Raw genomic sequence first — 13,283 nt, forward strand, 5'->3', positions numbered from 1 at the left:
TATCAAAATAATTGGGTAAAAATAAAAAAAAATTTATTTTTCCAATTTTTTTCATCGAAACGAATCAATAAGCTACAAAAATTTAGTGCAAAACTAACAAATACAAAAATAATTCAAATAAATTTTTTTTTCAAATTTAAATTAAGTTTAAGTTAAGTTCATGAGAATGAATCCTTAGCGGAGACAATTTAACTTCTCATAAAAACCAAAAAATTGTAGTGCAAATTTTTTACTAGTAGAAAACTGAGTATTAGGAATGGGTGGGGTGGTAGTGGGGACAATAAAAAATTGAAAGGATAAAAGCTATGAACACAGAGACAAAATAGCGGCAAGAAGTAATTTATTGCTTGTTCCCATTTTTCTCCCACCAGCCCTTTCAGCAATGGCGATTTACAGAGTGAGATCACTGTTGCCTCTTTCCAAATGCAAATCCAACTTCAGTTCCTATTTCTTGCAATCGTTTTCAGTTCGCAGATTATCTGCATCTACCACCCCTCCTCAATCACAAGTAAGATTTCCAATTTCTTGTTTTTCTTTGTCTTGATTGCTACTACAATGCATGTCGTCGAAATTTAGGCCCGATTATGCCAATTCTCAAATGGGTTTTGTTAAAATTTGATGGGTTTTTGCTTATTTGTTAAAATGTGTTGCGAGTTGCTTCCTTAGTCTGTGAAGAATTAATGGGTTTTTGCTTGTGTTTTTTTTTCTCTATGACTCTAAATAACCAAGCTTGGTAATCCTAAAATGGGAATGTGAGGGAGCAGTGGGCTTTTGCTCCCAATTTTATTTCCTTTTTGATTTTGGGCAAATGGAAAGTAGAATATCATCTGAAGCATTTATGTTTAGGGAACTTGGTTTTTAGGGTCTTGTGTTAGTCTGTGACAGTTACTAGACTATCCTTTCCCTGACACTACTAGGTTTAAATATATTGACCTTGAAGCAATAGGGTGGGGTCACTGGGGTGGATTCTTCTTTCCTTGTAAATTTGTGTTTTTTCTCTGATAAAAATTAGTATTTTCATCAAAGGGAAAGTCTACGATACACATCTCTTAAAAGAGTGTACCATATGCACCTATTTTAAGGTTCATTCATAACATTTTAGTGTGTTTCGTAACTTTTGTTCTAGAATTCATAACCTTTCGGCAGTACGATTTGTAATATTTTCATTATGATTCATAATATTTTGGTGTATCTCGTAACCTTTATATGATTCGTAACTTTTTAGCAATACGATTCGTAACATTTTCTCTACAATTCATAACATTTTGGGGGGTGCATATGATACACACCCAAATAAGGGTTGTGTATTATAGTCTTTCCCTTTCATAAATAATAATGCAGATTGATTAAATGAACAGCCTAAATATGAACCACAACCGTTGAGACTTATAAACCTTAACACTGGAACAATAATTAAAGCTAGGGAATGGACTTACATACTTGTCGTTTCTGCGCACAAAAGAAAATACCAGAAGGATAAGAAAAAACACAAATTCATGCCTTTGGATTCCAACAGGTAGGCGTGATGGTGATCTCTCGCAAAAGATGGTCCCCAAGTGCTCTACCATGGATTCCAACTGGCAACTCACGCGAGAACTAAGTTCAACCCGGATTTGAAACCTCGAAGGGAGTTATTGCTGCGCCGGTCTCCACCAATGGCAAGTCCTCCAGAGATCCCAATAAACACTGCAACTAAACAATTATAAACAATGAAAGAACTTAATGGAAGAAAGAGCAGCAAGGAATTCCCTTGTTAGAAATCAAAAAATGTAAAAAACTCGGAGTTGGCTTCATCAATGAGCAACTCCTTCAATTTCAGCCCCATCGTTGTTGATAGATTCGTCTCATGACCACCACATAACCAAACCATCTCACAAGAGGAGATTAGAAAGCCCTCATGGAGAGGTAGAGTTCCGAAACTAATATCATGGCCTTCCCCTCTTGCCGCCACATATGGGTAAAGGAAAACCTTGGAGGAGAGGGAGGGGAGAGAAAGGAGGCGGAAACCCTTGTGTTTTTAACATAATAACCGGTGACTTAGCAGTTGCATGAGTTCTTATTCTGGACCTGACAAATTGTTTACTTTTCAACTAACATGGCTGCATTAACCTAATTCGCTGTGGGCAGAGTCAGTCGGAAACATGATGAAATGATGGATTTATTTCAATTTCTTCTTCCACTTTTTTCTCATACTTGTGTTTTGTTTTCTTTTCCCCAATTTCTTAGTTTCTGGAATTTGTGATCTGTTATCTCGGTATTTTAGTTTCTCTTCAACAGATGAAATTTTAAAGTTCTCATCCAATTTGTGGGTAACTTTTTTTCGTCTCAATTTCTCATTCTTTTCATCCATTGATGTACTACAGCAGGTTGGATTTATAGGGCTTGGCAGCATGGGTTCACGAATGGCTAACAATCTGATTAAGGCAGGATATGAAGTCACTGTTCATGACTTGTAACGTATTCTACTCTTTCTCCTCGATTAAGAAGTTTGAAGCTGACCTGTAATGAAAATAAGATCCTCTTTCGGGACCGTCCTTCGATGAAAATGATTTGTTTGATTAGATTAGCATGTGTTTCTTTAATAATGTGAATAGTTAGTCTATCTTGTTTGTTATATACTGCGCTGTGTATTTTAGTTTGGGCATTAAGTGCATCTTTTTTCTCCTCCCAGAAACCGTAGTGCGATGAAGTTATTCTCAGAGAGGGGAATTCTCACGAAAGAGTCGCCTTTTGAAATTGCGGAAACAAGTGATGTTGTGATTACTATGCTGCCTTCATCGGCAAATGTGAGATCTCTGTTTTAGTACCCTTGCTCTCTTCTTACTTCAGATCCACTTGTTTACTGCTATTATCCACTTGTTTACTGCTATTATGTGTCTGATGGCTTGGATGTATGTGTGTTGCATACAACAATCTATCTGGTGCATTTCTCCCTTGATTGGTTGGAGGGTAAATCAAGTGTTTCCTAGCCTTTGGCATCTCTTTAGTTTAACCATTGCCCATCCTAAGCGTCTCTCTTATGGATTAATAATAAGTGCAATCTCGAAGGATGATTAGGTGTAAGAGGGGCTTGCTGCTAAGGGAGGGTGTTTAATAGCTTGATAGACATTGTTATACCCATTTCCTAGCAAATTAGTCTTTTGGTACAATCGTTGACTTGGTCGTGGTCTGAAATTGTCTTCATGTGGTCAATGTAATGTTTTATGCAGAGTGCTTGGTCCAGCTACTAAAGCCACCAAATTGACGCGTTCCTTAAAAGTGTGAGCTGTTAATAAAATGTTGTAAATTTGAATATTCCCACCTAGTATTCGATCATTGGGATGTGCAAGTAGTATGCTCTTTTGGCCCACAGACGCAAGTAGTATGCATTATGCGCTTTCTTAAAGTTATTGGCTGCAAACTCTCACTTTTGATACAAGGCTGCTTGGACGTCATGTCAGGTAAATATGAACCATGACATAACCATTTAAGCTGGTTGCCTCACAGTCTCACACTTTCATCTAAGCTGATGTGATTTCTACGATTCAAGAGTCAAGACTGTTTTTGTGCTGTCTACTTTTACCTTTTTCTTTTTTGATCAGAGTCTTCTTTCAGCTTTTAATTACACTACTTTTGGGTACTTCGATGTTAGGTCTCTCAATAAGGTCATAAATATGAGGTTGAATCATTCTCGTTTGTTGCATCTTCCAAGTTCAGATTATTGTTTCTTCTTCTGTCATGCATAGTGCATTATGATTATGAGAACATCCTGTTTTTCTTTCTGTAGGTGTTGGATGTTTACACTGGACCAAATGGTTTGCTTCGCAGTGGGAATGTACTGAGGCCCTGGTTATTTGTAGATTCATCTACAATTGATCCTCAAACATCAAGAAGGCTTTCTGTGGCTGTATCTAATTGCTCATTAAAAGAGAAAAAACGTATGACCCGCCGAGACCTTGTTGGACAGCCTTTTCTGTTGGAACAAGATCCCACTTAGCATTCATCATCTACTTACTATCTTTTTGTAGTTTAACCATTGTAGTTCAATATTATGTAGATCAGAAGGGTGAAGAAATTTTCTTTCTAGGCATTTCAATTTCTGATTACATTTTGTGTAGATAACAGGGAGACCCCTGTCATTTTGGATGCTCCTGTATCTGGAGGTGTTCTTGCTGCAGAGTCTGGAACACTCACTTTTATGGTATGACTATAAATGAAGTATTCCTGATGTGAGTTGTCTATTTTAATACCCTTGCTCTCCACTCCACTTCCATCAAATTTGCACCATTGTGTTCTCTCTCAACCGAAAGCCCTAGAATTTGGCTTTTCATATTTTTCTTTAGCTATGCAGGTATAAAATCATTCAAAGAAATAATAAGAAAAAGACAAAAAGAAAAGAAGTGAAATGCTTTTCCTACTGTGTAGTTTGGTTCACAGATTTGGTAACGACTTAAAATGGAAAGTTTGTGTGCGTATTTTTTTTTGTGAAAGGAAGTTTTACAAAGGATAGTTTTCATAAATTATACTTTTTTGGCAGAAATTTATGGTAGTGGAAGGAAAAAGTTAGTGCTTTTGGCACTTTGAACATAACAGAAGTTTAACATGTTTTCCAGGTTGGCGGCTTAGAGGAAGCTTATCTGGCCGCAAAATCCTTGTTCCTCTCGATGGGGAAAAACACTATTTACTGTGGTGGAGCAGGAAATGGTTCAGTGTGTTCTCTTACATGCCTCAAGCTATGATATTTTTGTCCTTATTAATTTCGTGGAGGCGTTTATACGTCCTATTGTTGAAAACACGTGGCCCCACCACGAGTAACTTAAGTAATAACAACAGGAGCTCACCCAATAGGGCTAGCAAACAAGAAGTCATTGGTTAATTTCTTCTTGTTGTATAGCAAAGATCACCAATGGAAATACAGTGTCAAACAGGGTTATGAGGAGTTACTTATATATGTGACAAAAAAACAGGAGTTACTTGGATATCACTGAGCTTGTCTCTCTCTACCAATCTTGGAAACTAGGTGAAAAGTCATTTGTGTACTTGCAATCAAAGTGCAATAACAAAAGTTGACCAGAGGAAAGTATTATCAATCAATTCTACATTTACCTTCGTCCATGTCTATTGAAACCACCTTCTGAATACATGACCCCAGAAAAAAACTGGTGGTAGCCATATCAAGTTTTTTTCATTGAAGTAAAATAGCTTGGAAGAAACACAAATCCTTGCTTAGAACTTGATTTTCATTTGTTCCTCCCATTCTTTTTCCATACTATGACCGCATTGGACATCCGTAGTTTACCAGTCAAAAGTAGCTATACCTTTGGCCATTGTGGAGTGTGTGCTTAATCTTAGCTTCTAAGATAGTTTTTGGTGAGTATTTTTTTGGTTTGGCATGTACTTATTATTCAGGCAGCAAAGATTTGCAACAATTTGGCATTGGCTGTTAGTATGCTTGCCGTATCAGAAGGATTTGCACTTGGCCAGTCTTTGGGAATTTCTGCCACTACTCTAACAAAGATATTCAACTCCTCAAGTGCTCGCTGTTGGAGTAGGTAATGGTACTCTTTAGGATGGTAATGGCTCATGAAAATTATGGCTTCTATGTGGAAAGTTTCTCCTAGGAATGGTATCACAAATAGGAATGCCATACAGATCAGTAGGTACTACTTGAGATTTGTGCTTTAAATGGCCCAATGATGAGTCTTCTATTGAAATGACACTTCTGTTGTTCAAATACTTAAAATTGTTAGTTGTTTGATAAAGTGTTGTTCCTGGTTATTTTAATCTTTTCAACAATCTGAGTATGCTATGTGATGAAAATTTTCAACGGAGGGGTGCCTTGTAATGAAAATATTAGCACCCTTGTTTAGGCCTTAATTTTTGCCCGTGATAAGCGAATTGTCCAATATAGAATTGGCGCACAAATTTCATCGCTGAGCTACATAGTTTTTTGGTGCTACGTAGTTTTTGACATTTCCACGGGTTTTAAGCATGTTTGATGTGTTAATTGTCATACAGGTATGGTAAACTTTGGTCTTAGTAATACGGCTCACACATCCGAGACACTGCCTTAAGTTTCTCTCTGGATTTTAGGGTAATATTTGCAAATCACAGCAAGATTTCTTGGTGGTGATGGAGTGTTGTTGCTATGTGACAGTGATACTTATAATCCAGTGCCTGGAGTTATGGAAGGGGTTCCTTCTTCAAGGAATTATGATGATGGCTTTGCGTCTAAGCTCATGGTATGTGGGGTAGTCCACAAGTGAAATAACATTTTTCTGTTGCTTCTTGATATTTTAACTAGTTAGCTTATACTGCTTTTTGTGTTACTATTTCATATTTTTACTAGTCGGCTACCTCGTTACGGAGCATATAGTACATGTATTGTGTTGTGCTCGCACTCCTAAGGACACAATTGCGACAAAGATTCTCATGTATTCGCATGTCAATAATTGAGTTCTTATAGCTCATTATCATTCATTGACATTATTTTTCTATCCATACTTAGATTGCTATATGGGGCAACTTTTGCCACAAATGAGGAGAAAATATGAGTTCTTGTGCGTTTTGTCGTTGTAGGTGGTTTTGGCTAAATGTCGATAATTAGCGAAGAAAGCTGAATTTTAAGTTCCACTATAGGACATCTTCTGCTAAAATGAAACAACTTTGGATGCTTATCTGGAGATAGAATTTTGGCTAAAGTCTTTTAGGATGGTTATTCCCTCCTGCCACCTCGTTGGGCTTTAATTTGCAATTTATCTGCAGAGTCGACCATAAGAGCGCTGGTCGTATTTCTCTTTTGTTTGAAGAACTATTGTTTTGTTTGTTATCTTCTTCACTTATTAGTCCATTTAATTTGTGCTGGTCTTTCTTCGCATAGTAGTTTTGTTCGTTCCTTTTATTGTTTTCTTGTTTTATAGTGCACCATGAACAGGAGTGCTTACGTTTTTCCCCTTTGTGCAGGCAAAAGATTTAAATCTTGCCACCACATCAGCCCAAGAAGTCGGTTTTAAATGCCCATTGACATTGCAAGCTGAACAAATGCAAGTCCTTTTACCCTTACATGAACCAACTTTAAAATTTTCTGAAGTTCATGTTAGGTAGCCAAGACACTTACACTTGTTGGGTGAGATGGATAACTAGGGCACAGACACAGTCTCCAGCATACTCACCCGCACCATAAGCATCTGTAGTAGAGTCCTGAGTGGTTAGTAGCACCCTAGGAAGCATCTTAGGTTGTGTGCCCTTTAGAGGCCCGGCATACCAATGAGGAGCATACGCTCTTTCTTTTTATTAGTAATAAGATAGGTGAGCAGAGCGTGGACACTTAACACTTATACCCAAACTATGACACATTCTAGCCAACACAATGTTATTTTCCATTGCCGACCAAGGAAAAAAATGTTATTTTCCATGAGAATGAAAGAAAGGGAAGCATATACTGTATATGCTAAGATTCTGGCCTGATACTGACATATATGCAAATAGCCTAAATACTAGCTAACGAACTGGTTTTCTTTGTTCAGATTCATGGAGCTATGTAATCAGGGTCATGGAACAAAAGACTTCTCTTGTGTCTTCCGTCACTTCTATTCTGGCAAGGATGAGACATGATTACTAATTTTCGGAAGGCCCTGAGCTTCTTGAAATGAATGTGAATCTCTGACTGATTTGGTAGGTGTTTTTGTATGAATGTGTGCTGATAGAAACAATTCCGATATTTAGACACAATAAATCACTCCGATGTTTAACGCTGAAGCAAGAATCAGAACTCATGTGGCGTACCTGTTTGTCTTTCTATTAGATAAGAAATGGTTTTGGGCATGTGATAATGCAAGTTGTTTTAGTCATTTTTGACTCAGCTTTAGTGGTATATTGCAATGTACTATATGAGAACACCAAAATCCATATATCCAAAGGTAAAAGGTCATTTCGCTAAAGGATTAGTTTTTTTAACTCTTAATTGTTCAATAAAACAAATGAACAAAAACCCTTAGTGTATCCTATGAAGGCTATGATACTCCAACCGTAAGCTTCTAAAGCAAGAGGCCAACCCGTAAGCATCTAAAGCAACACGCTTCGGCCTCAACTTCAGGCTATACCTATTTGCACATCTTTGAACAAACAACTCCAAACGACTCAAAATGAACTAAACTACACATTTTTACATCTTTGAACAACTCCAAGCAACCGAAGGTGAACTACACTCTACATTTGGTTTACATGCAAGTTGACAAGCTCAAGTGTTCATACTTACAGTGGCTAGCGTGAGAAACTGAACGGGATCAGTCAAATATCACTACAATGCAGGAGATGTCGTCACGGCTTTTTCTTGATAGTGCCTCTTTAATCAACTCCTTTGATGCTTCTTGAGCATTGCTCAACCCTTTGATGCAGGTGGCCGCTTCTTGGTTCGACATCACCTGTGCCATAAGCAAATGAAGACACAAGTGTCAAGAATTATGAAACCCATCACGGAAATGGCTGTTCATCGAATTGCGAACGGTACTCATGCCCTGAATGGTTCACCTGGAGTTCCATTCATCCTTTGATAACTGTTAACAACTTCTTAGGGAAGCACTAATCTCATAACATAGATATTCCCTTAAATAGGAACCTCCGTTATTTCCAACAATTGTGGAAATGAAGACAGGGTAAGCAATGCTTTTTAACATGCAATTCGCAATAAAAATCCATAAAACTACTGCTTGTGTCGATTATCTCCCTGGAGTATACAGCGATTCCTGCTACGTCTTAGTGAAAGCTTATAACAAAATCGATAAGCAATAAGGTCCAACTGATGCAAAACAAAAAAGCAGCCTGGCAGTAAAATCGGAAAACTGAAATCGCATCTACTATTACAAGCTAGGGACTGAAAGCAACGAAGAAAAACAGGAAACCTTGTGATCTTACCTTCCACAAACCATCACTTGCCAATATTATGGATTCAGTGTTTGCATCTATCGCCTCAACAAATATATCTGGCTCCGCAGTAATGTGCTCCTTCAGTCTCTCATCGCCGAATGCCCTTGCCATGGCGAGCTGACCATCAACATGAGGGACATTTCCTAAGCCCATCACAAGCATTTGGGTTCATTCAATGGAAATCTTGGTACCTTGTGAAGGGACTGAACAAAGGGGGGTTTTGTCAACTTTTTCAGCATTGGCAAATGCAAAGATGCAGTGGTTTCATACACAATTTCAAAGGGCAGATCCAGCACTCGTTTTGTTTGGGGATGAGTGTAAACATACCAATACAACAATTCCAGGCATGTTTTCAGATCCAGTATTGGTTTCTTTTGAAATTCTATGCTGATTCATCTCATGAAAACGAAAAGAACGGATGTAGAAGAATCATGAATGAACTTGACAAATTATTACCATAAAATTTCAGATCCAATATTGGTTCCCTTCGAAATTTTATGCAGTTGCCAGATCCAATATTGGAAAGTTCATGAATGAACTTGCGTCCTCAGTATCCAACAAAAGCTTGTGCGATTTCGAGGATAGACAAATTATGAACCACCAAGTCACAAAACAAATTTGCACTCCCAGAAGAGAAAAATTACAGCTAGTGTCATGAAATTCAGACCAGAATATTAGCCTGGTTTCATTCAGTATGAAACACCATGCTCGTACGATAGTAACGTCCAGTTTCAATTGCAATGATTCGGTTTCCCACGACAAAAAAAATGAAAAAGGAAAAAAACAGAGCAATGTACCTGGCATCTGCGAGACAAACCCTCCTCTACTCTCAACCTGCTGCTTCTCTTTTAGTGGCTCATGGTCAAAAGTTATTTGCTTTGCTTCACCGTTTCTGCACAATATCGCTCGGGAGTCCCCAACATTGGCCACAATTAGCTTTTCCCCATCTACCAAAATTGCTGTTGCCACTGTTGATCCTCCTAGCGAACCAACTACCTTATCCAAGATCTCATCATCTGTATCCCTGTATGCCCTTTTGATTGCCTCTTTTGGGCTTGTCCAGAAATCAGGCTGTTCATAAGGTAATTTGTCAAAAATGGTCTATCAGCTGGCAAACGATGCAGGACGATTATGTATTTATTTTTTAAAAAGAAGATAAAACCCCAGGCATCCCCGTGGCTAAGGACCCCTAGACATCCCTGCATCAAAACTATAATCAACTCATATATTTCATGAAAATCCTAAAATCTAAATAGATAACTATAACAAAATCAATACCCTCCAGGATCACATACGAACAACTTGGGGGCCCATGGAATTCTCCTTCCCGTTCCCTATCAGCGAACTAACTCGGGCAATAGCATAATTGAAAATTATTAATTTGCAAACAAAATGTTTAAAGCAAATTGGAGTGGGGCAAATTTTACATTACGAAGCTAGCACCTTTTAAATAAAACTAAAGCTATACGAATAAACAGTACACATACATCTTCTGTACAGAATGATGTGGTTCAATGCAAGCGATATATGCTATAACAAACTACCAGTGAAGAAGCGTTTTTTCGAAACAAATAAGTCATTGCCACATCATTCTGGTGGCATTTGCTACGTGAGCTTTTTTGGTGCTCAAGAATCGAGTTTTTTCCTTAACTAAAAGGGGGACACAAAGAGGACACATCATTTTGCATAGTAATTCTGAACAAAATTTCTGCAACAAAACCCCAGAGAAAATACCTCACTCAGTATCCTGTCAAACAGATTGCTTTGCAAGTATTCTGCTACCATGCGACTAGAGTGACCGTCAAAAATCGCATATAACCCCAGATGATGGCCGCTGACTTTCCTATTAGTTGCCACTATATAATCTTCCATAGGGTGATCCATTTTTCCTTCAACCAAATGAAACCCATGAGTGACCTGCCGATGCACACGATTCATATCATCTTCTTCATCTCCTTCATCCTCAACATCTCCGCCTTCATCTTCCTGTATACCTTCTTCATCCTTATCACCGTCGACATCTTGTTCATCGTCATCTTCTACATACCCTGAACCATCATCCTCTTCATCTTCCACGAACCAATCACGTTCAAGTTCCTCCTAGACCCATAATGAATAAATCAGGAAGGACGCCATGACAGCCTCCACCTTTTCATAACAAAGAATCAAGATAGCTTGATCCGAAGGCCTGCAAAATATGAGATAGATCCATCAGATTGTTATGAACACTAAACTTTGTTCACACCAAGAACCCTAACATCATTAGCTCCGAAAGAAATTGCACATCTTATTCTAATTCTGACAAGGTAACTCGAATCAAAACCTGAAAAATATTGCTAATAAGAGATTGATAGTGGCAGGGAGCTGCATTGTCCACACCAACTTTATAGCATATGCTCTGGTGATTCTTGACCATTAGTGGCAGCAGCATTTATCAAATCATCTTACTCATAGATTCACCAAAAATAATATTTATCCTGCACTTGCAGTGTTAAAAGGGCTTTCTTATCCTAAAACTGGGGAATTGAAACAGTATGAACCGGTCTTTATCGACCACTAGGCAAGAAGTATGCTGATGAGTTATGACTATACAACAGTACCAAGACCAGAGTGTTTAAACTTTGATGACATATAAATGCCATTTTTTCTCTAGTGATACGTCCCAATCTTAGAAAACTGCACCGGAATGATATACTTGGGCCTTTTAAAGATTTCTCCCAAAGGAGAGGATCCTCTCTAGTTCTTTTTTTAAAGGGACTGGATCGTCCTGTTGAGGGCTATTATAGGCCGGGCCCTTTCTGAGCCTACTTTGTTAATCTAAACTGTTCTTTTTTTAAACCTCAACGAGAACATTAACCAAGACCGTACAAAGATATCCGTACCCACGTATCCAAAAGGAGGAGGCCAGTACCCACATTTTGGTCATACGAGCACAGTCATGGATTAAACAGTCCGTGGCAAAAGAATTCACCATGAAAAGACTATATGCCTTAAGGGCAGAACATGACACAAATCACTAGATACGTACATGATGGTAAGCAAGTGACATTTTAGTGTTGCATACCTTGAGTCCAAGGAAACCCACATCTTTTTCAGTGCTTGATTTCCTCTGCTAAAGAAAACAAATCATGGTCAACATTTTGATTAGAATCAACACTCAAGAGTGATTGTAATTCGTATGATATCGAACACTTCCACGACAACGAAACCCGTATGTTGTATTTTGAGACGATCGAAGTTGTATTTGCAACCGTTCAGATACGAAAAATCCAAAGCAGAAACTGAAAAGATTGCATACCTTTATTTTAATGGAGTCTGCTTCATTTTTCGTTCTCAATCTCCTCTACAAGTAAGAAAGTACATGCAGTATGGTAAACGTCCTATCATAAATTGCTAATTTGGTTCGGAGTAAGAACTGTAAACATTTGAACAAATGGCAAAATATGGAAACATGTCAGTCTAAAATTTCATAATATTTTTATAAATCTTCGTAACATTTGTATAAAAATTCGGAACAATTGAGTAAAAATTCATAATGTACAATTGTTATGAACTCAAAACAAATTTATAAATTCATGAATTGTTGTCGAAAAACTCAGCCTACCCAGTTTTAGATGCATATACATTTGATGCATATTAGTTCTATAGGCCCATCAATAGATCTAGTGACTGAACATACTTTTTACCTTTTGACCCAAAAACTATCCTTACTTTTTTTGGTAAATAAAAAGGTTACTTCTTAAATATGACCATATTATTATTATTTTTGCAAAAAAGGAAAAATATTATTATTTCTACGAAATGACTTTTTGTGCTTCAACATATATACACACAACAGTTTTCAAAGCACACACTAAAAGGCAATTTATGAAGTGAATATGTAGGAAAGTGGGGTGAAAATCATTTTCCAAAAGGCAAAATGATCATATACACTGTCTATAAAAAATGCTTCAATACTCTTTTGTATTCGTATCTATATTAAAATATTCTTCAATGATAGTAAAAAAAAAAAAAAACCCCTGACCGCTGAATTGATATTGTTCCCTACTTGAAAATAATGGAATTTAACAGCATTGACACTTGATTGAAAGTGTGAGGGCTTGAAAAGTGAAATTAAAAGTGTAAGGGCAAAGTGAGACCGAGTGTATTACGGGTGCAAAGTGTACTTTACCCGCCCAAAAATGGACCAAATTTGTCCACTGTATAATTTTTTGGACATTTAAAACTGTGAAAATATGTGGTTTATTTATTGAGTTATCAATGTCTGATTGACTTGATTTTTTGCAAAATTGTTCTATGCATCAAACTCTACATAATCTACACAGTAACGGTTCAGAACATATTTTCAGACTTTGGACAATGCTTTTTTTTTTGCATTT

The 13,283-nt window shown here is 37.5% G+C and overlaps 2 protein-coding genes across 8 annotated transcripts; one reads left to right on the plus strand and one right to left on the minus strand.

The window, feature by feature from the left end:
• Positions 1-235: 235 nt before the first annotated feature.
• LOC131312948 (probable 3-hydroxyisobutyrate dehydrogenase, mitochondrial) lies at positions 236-7,829 on the plus strand. Of its 7 annotated transcripts, none has more exons than XM_058340984.1 (10): positions 236-508; positions 2,364-2,452; positions 2,672-2,786; positions 3,767-3,917; positions 4,098-4,180; positions 4,593-4,688; positions 5,389-5,531; positions 6,137-6,221; positions 6,943-7,022; positions 7,506-7,829. In XM_058340984.1, exons 1-10 carry the CDS (start codon positions 383-385, stop codon positions 7,591-7,593), a joined length of 1,056 nt encoding a protein of 351 aa, XP_058196967.1. In that variant the 5' UTR covers positions 236-382; the 3' UTR covers positions 7,594-7,829. The 7 variants fall into 7 exon arrangements, with proteins under 7 accessions (XP_058196967.1, XP_058196968.1, XP_058196969.1 ...); XM_058340985.1 differs by having other exon boundaries at positions 273-508; positions 2,367-2,452; XM_058340987.1 differs by having other exon boundaries at positions 369-508; positions 2,367-2,501.
• Positions 7,830-8,213: 384 nt separating this feature from the next.
• LOC131312949 (probable protein phosphatase 2C 28) lies at positions 8,214-12,146 on the minus strand. Its single transcript, XM_058340992.1, has 5 exons — positions 11,969-12,146; positions 10,639-11,004; positions 9,702-9,975; positions 8,893-9,047; positions 8,214-8,402 (listed from the first exon to the last, which is right to left on the minus strand). Exons 2-5 carry the CDS (start codon positions 10,840-10,842, stop codon positions 8,265-8,267), a joined length of 771 nt encoding a protein of 256 aa, XP_058196975.1. The 5' UTR covers positions 10,843-11,004; positions 11,969-12,146; the 3' UTR covers positions 8,214-8,264.
• Positions 12,147-13,283: the final 1,137 nt, after the last annotated feature.

This window comes from Rhododendron vialii, chromosome 13a (genome assembly GCF_030253575.1).
Source record: "Rhododendron vialii isolate Sample 1 chromosome 13a, ASM3025357v1".
Classification (NCBI taxonomy): Eukaryota; Viridiplantae; Streptophyta; class Magnoliopsida; order Ericales; family Ericaceae; genus Rhododendron; species Rhododendron vialii.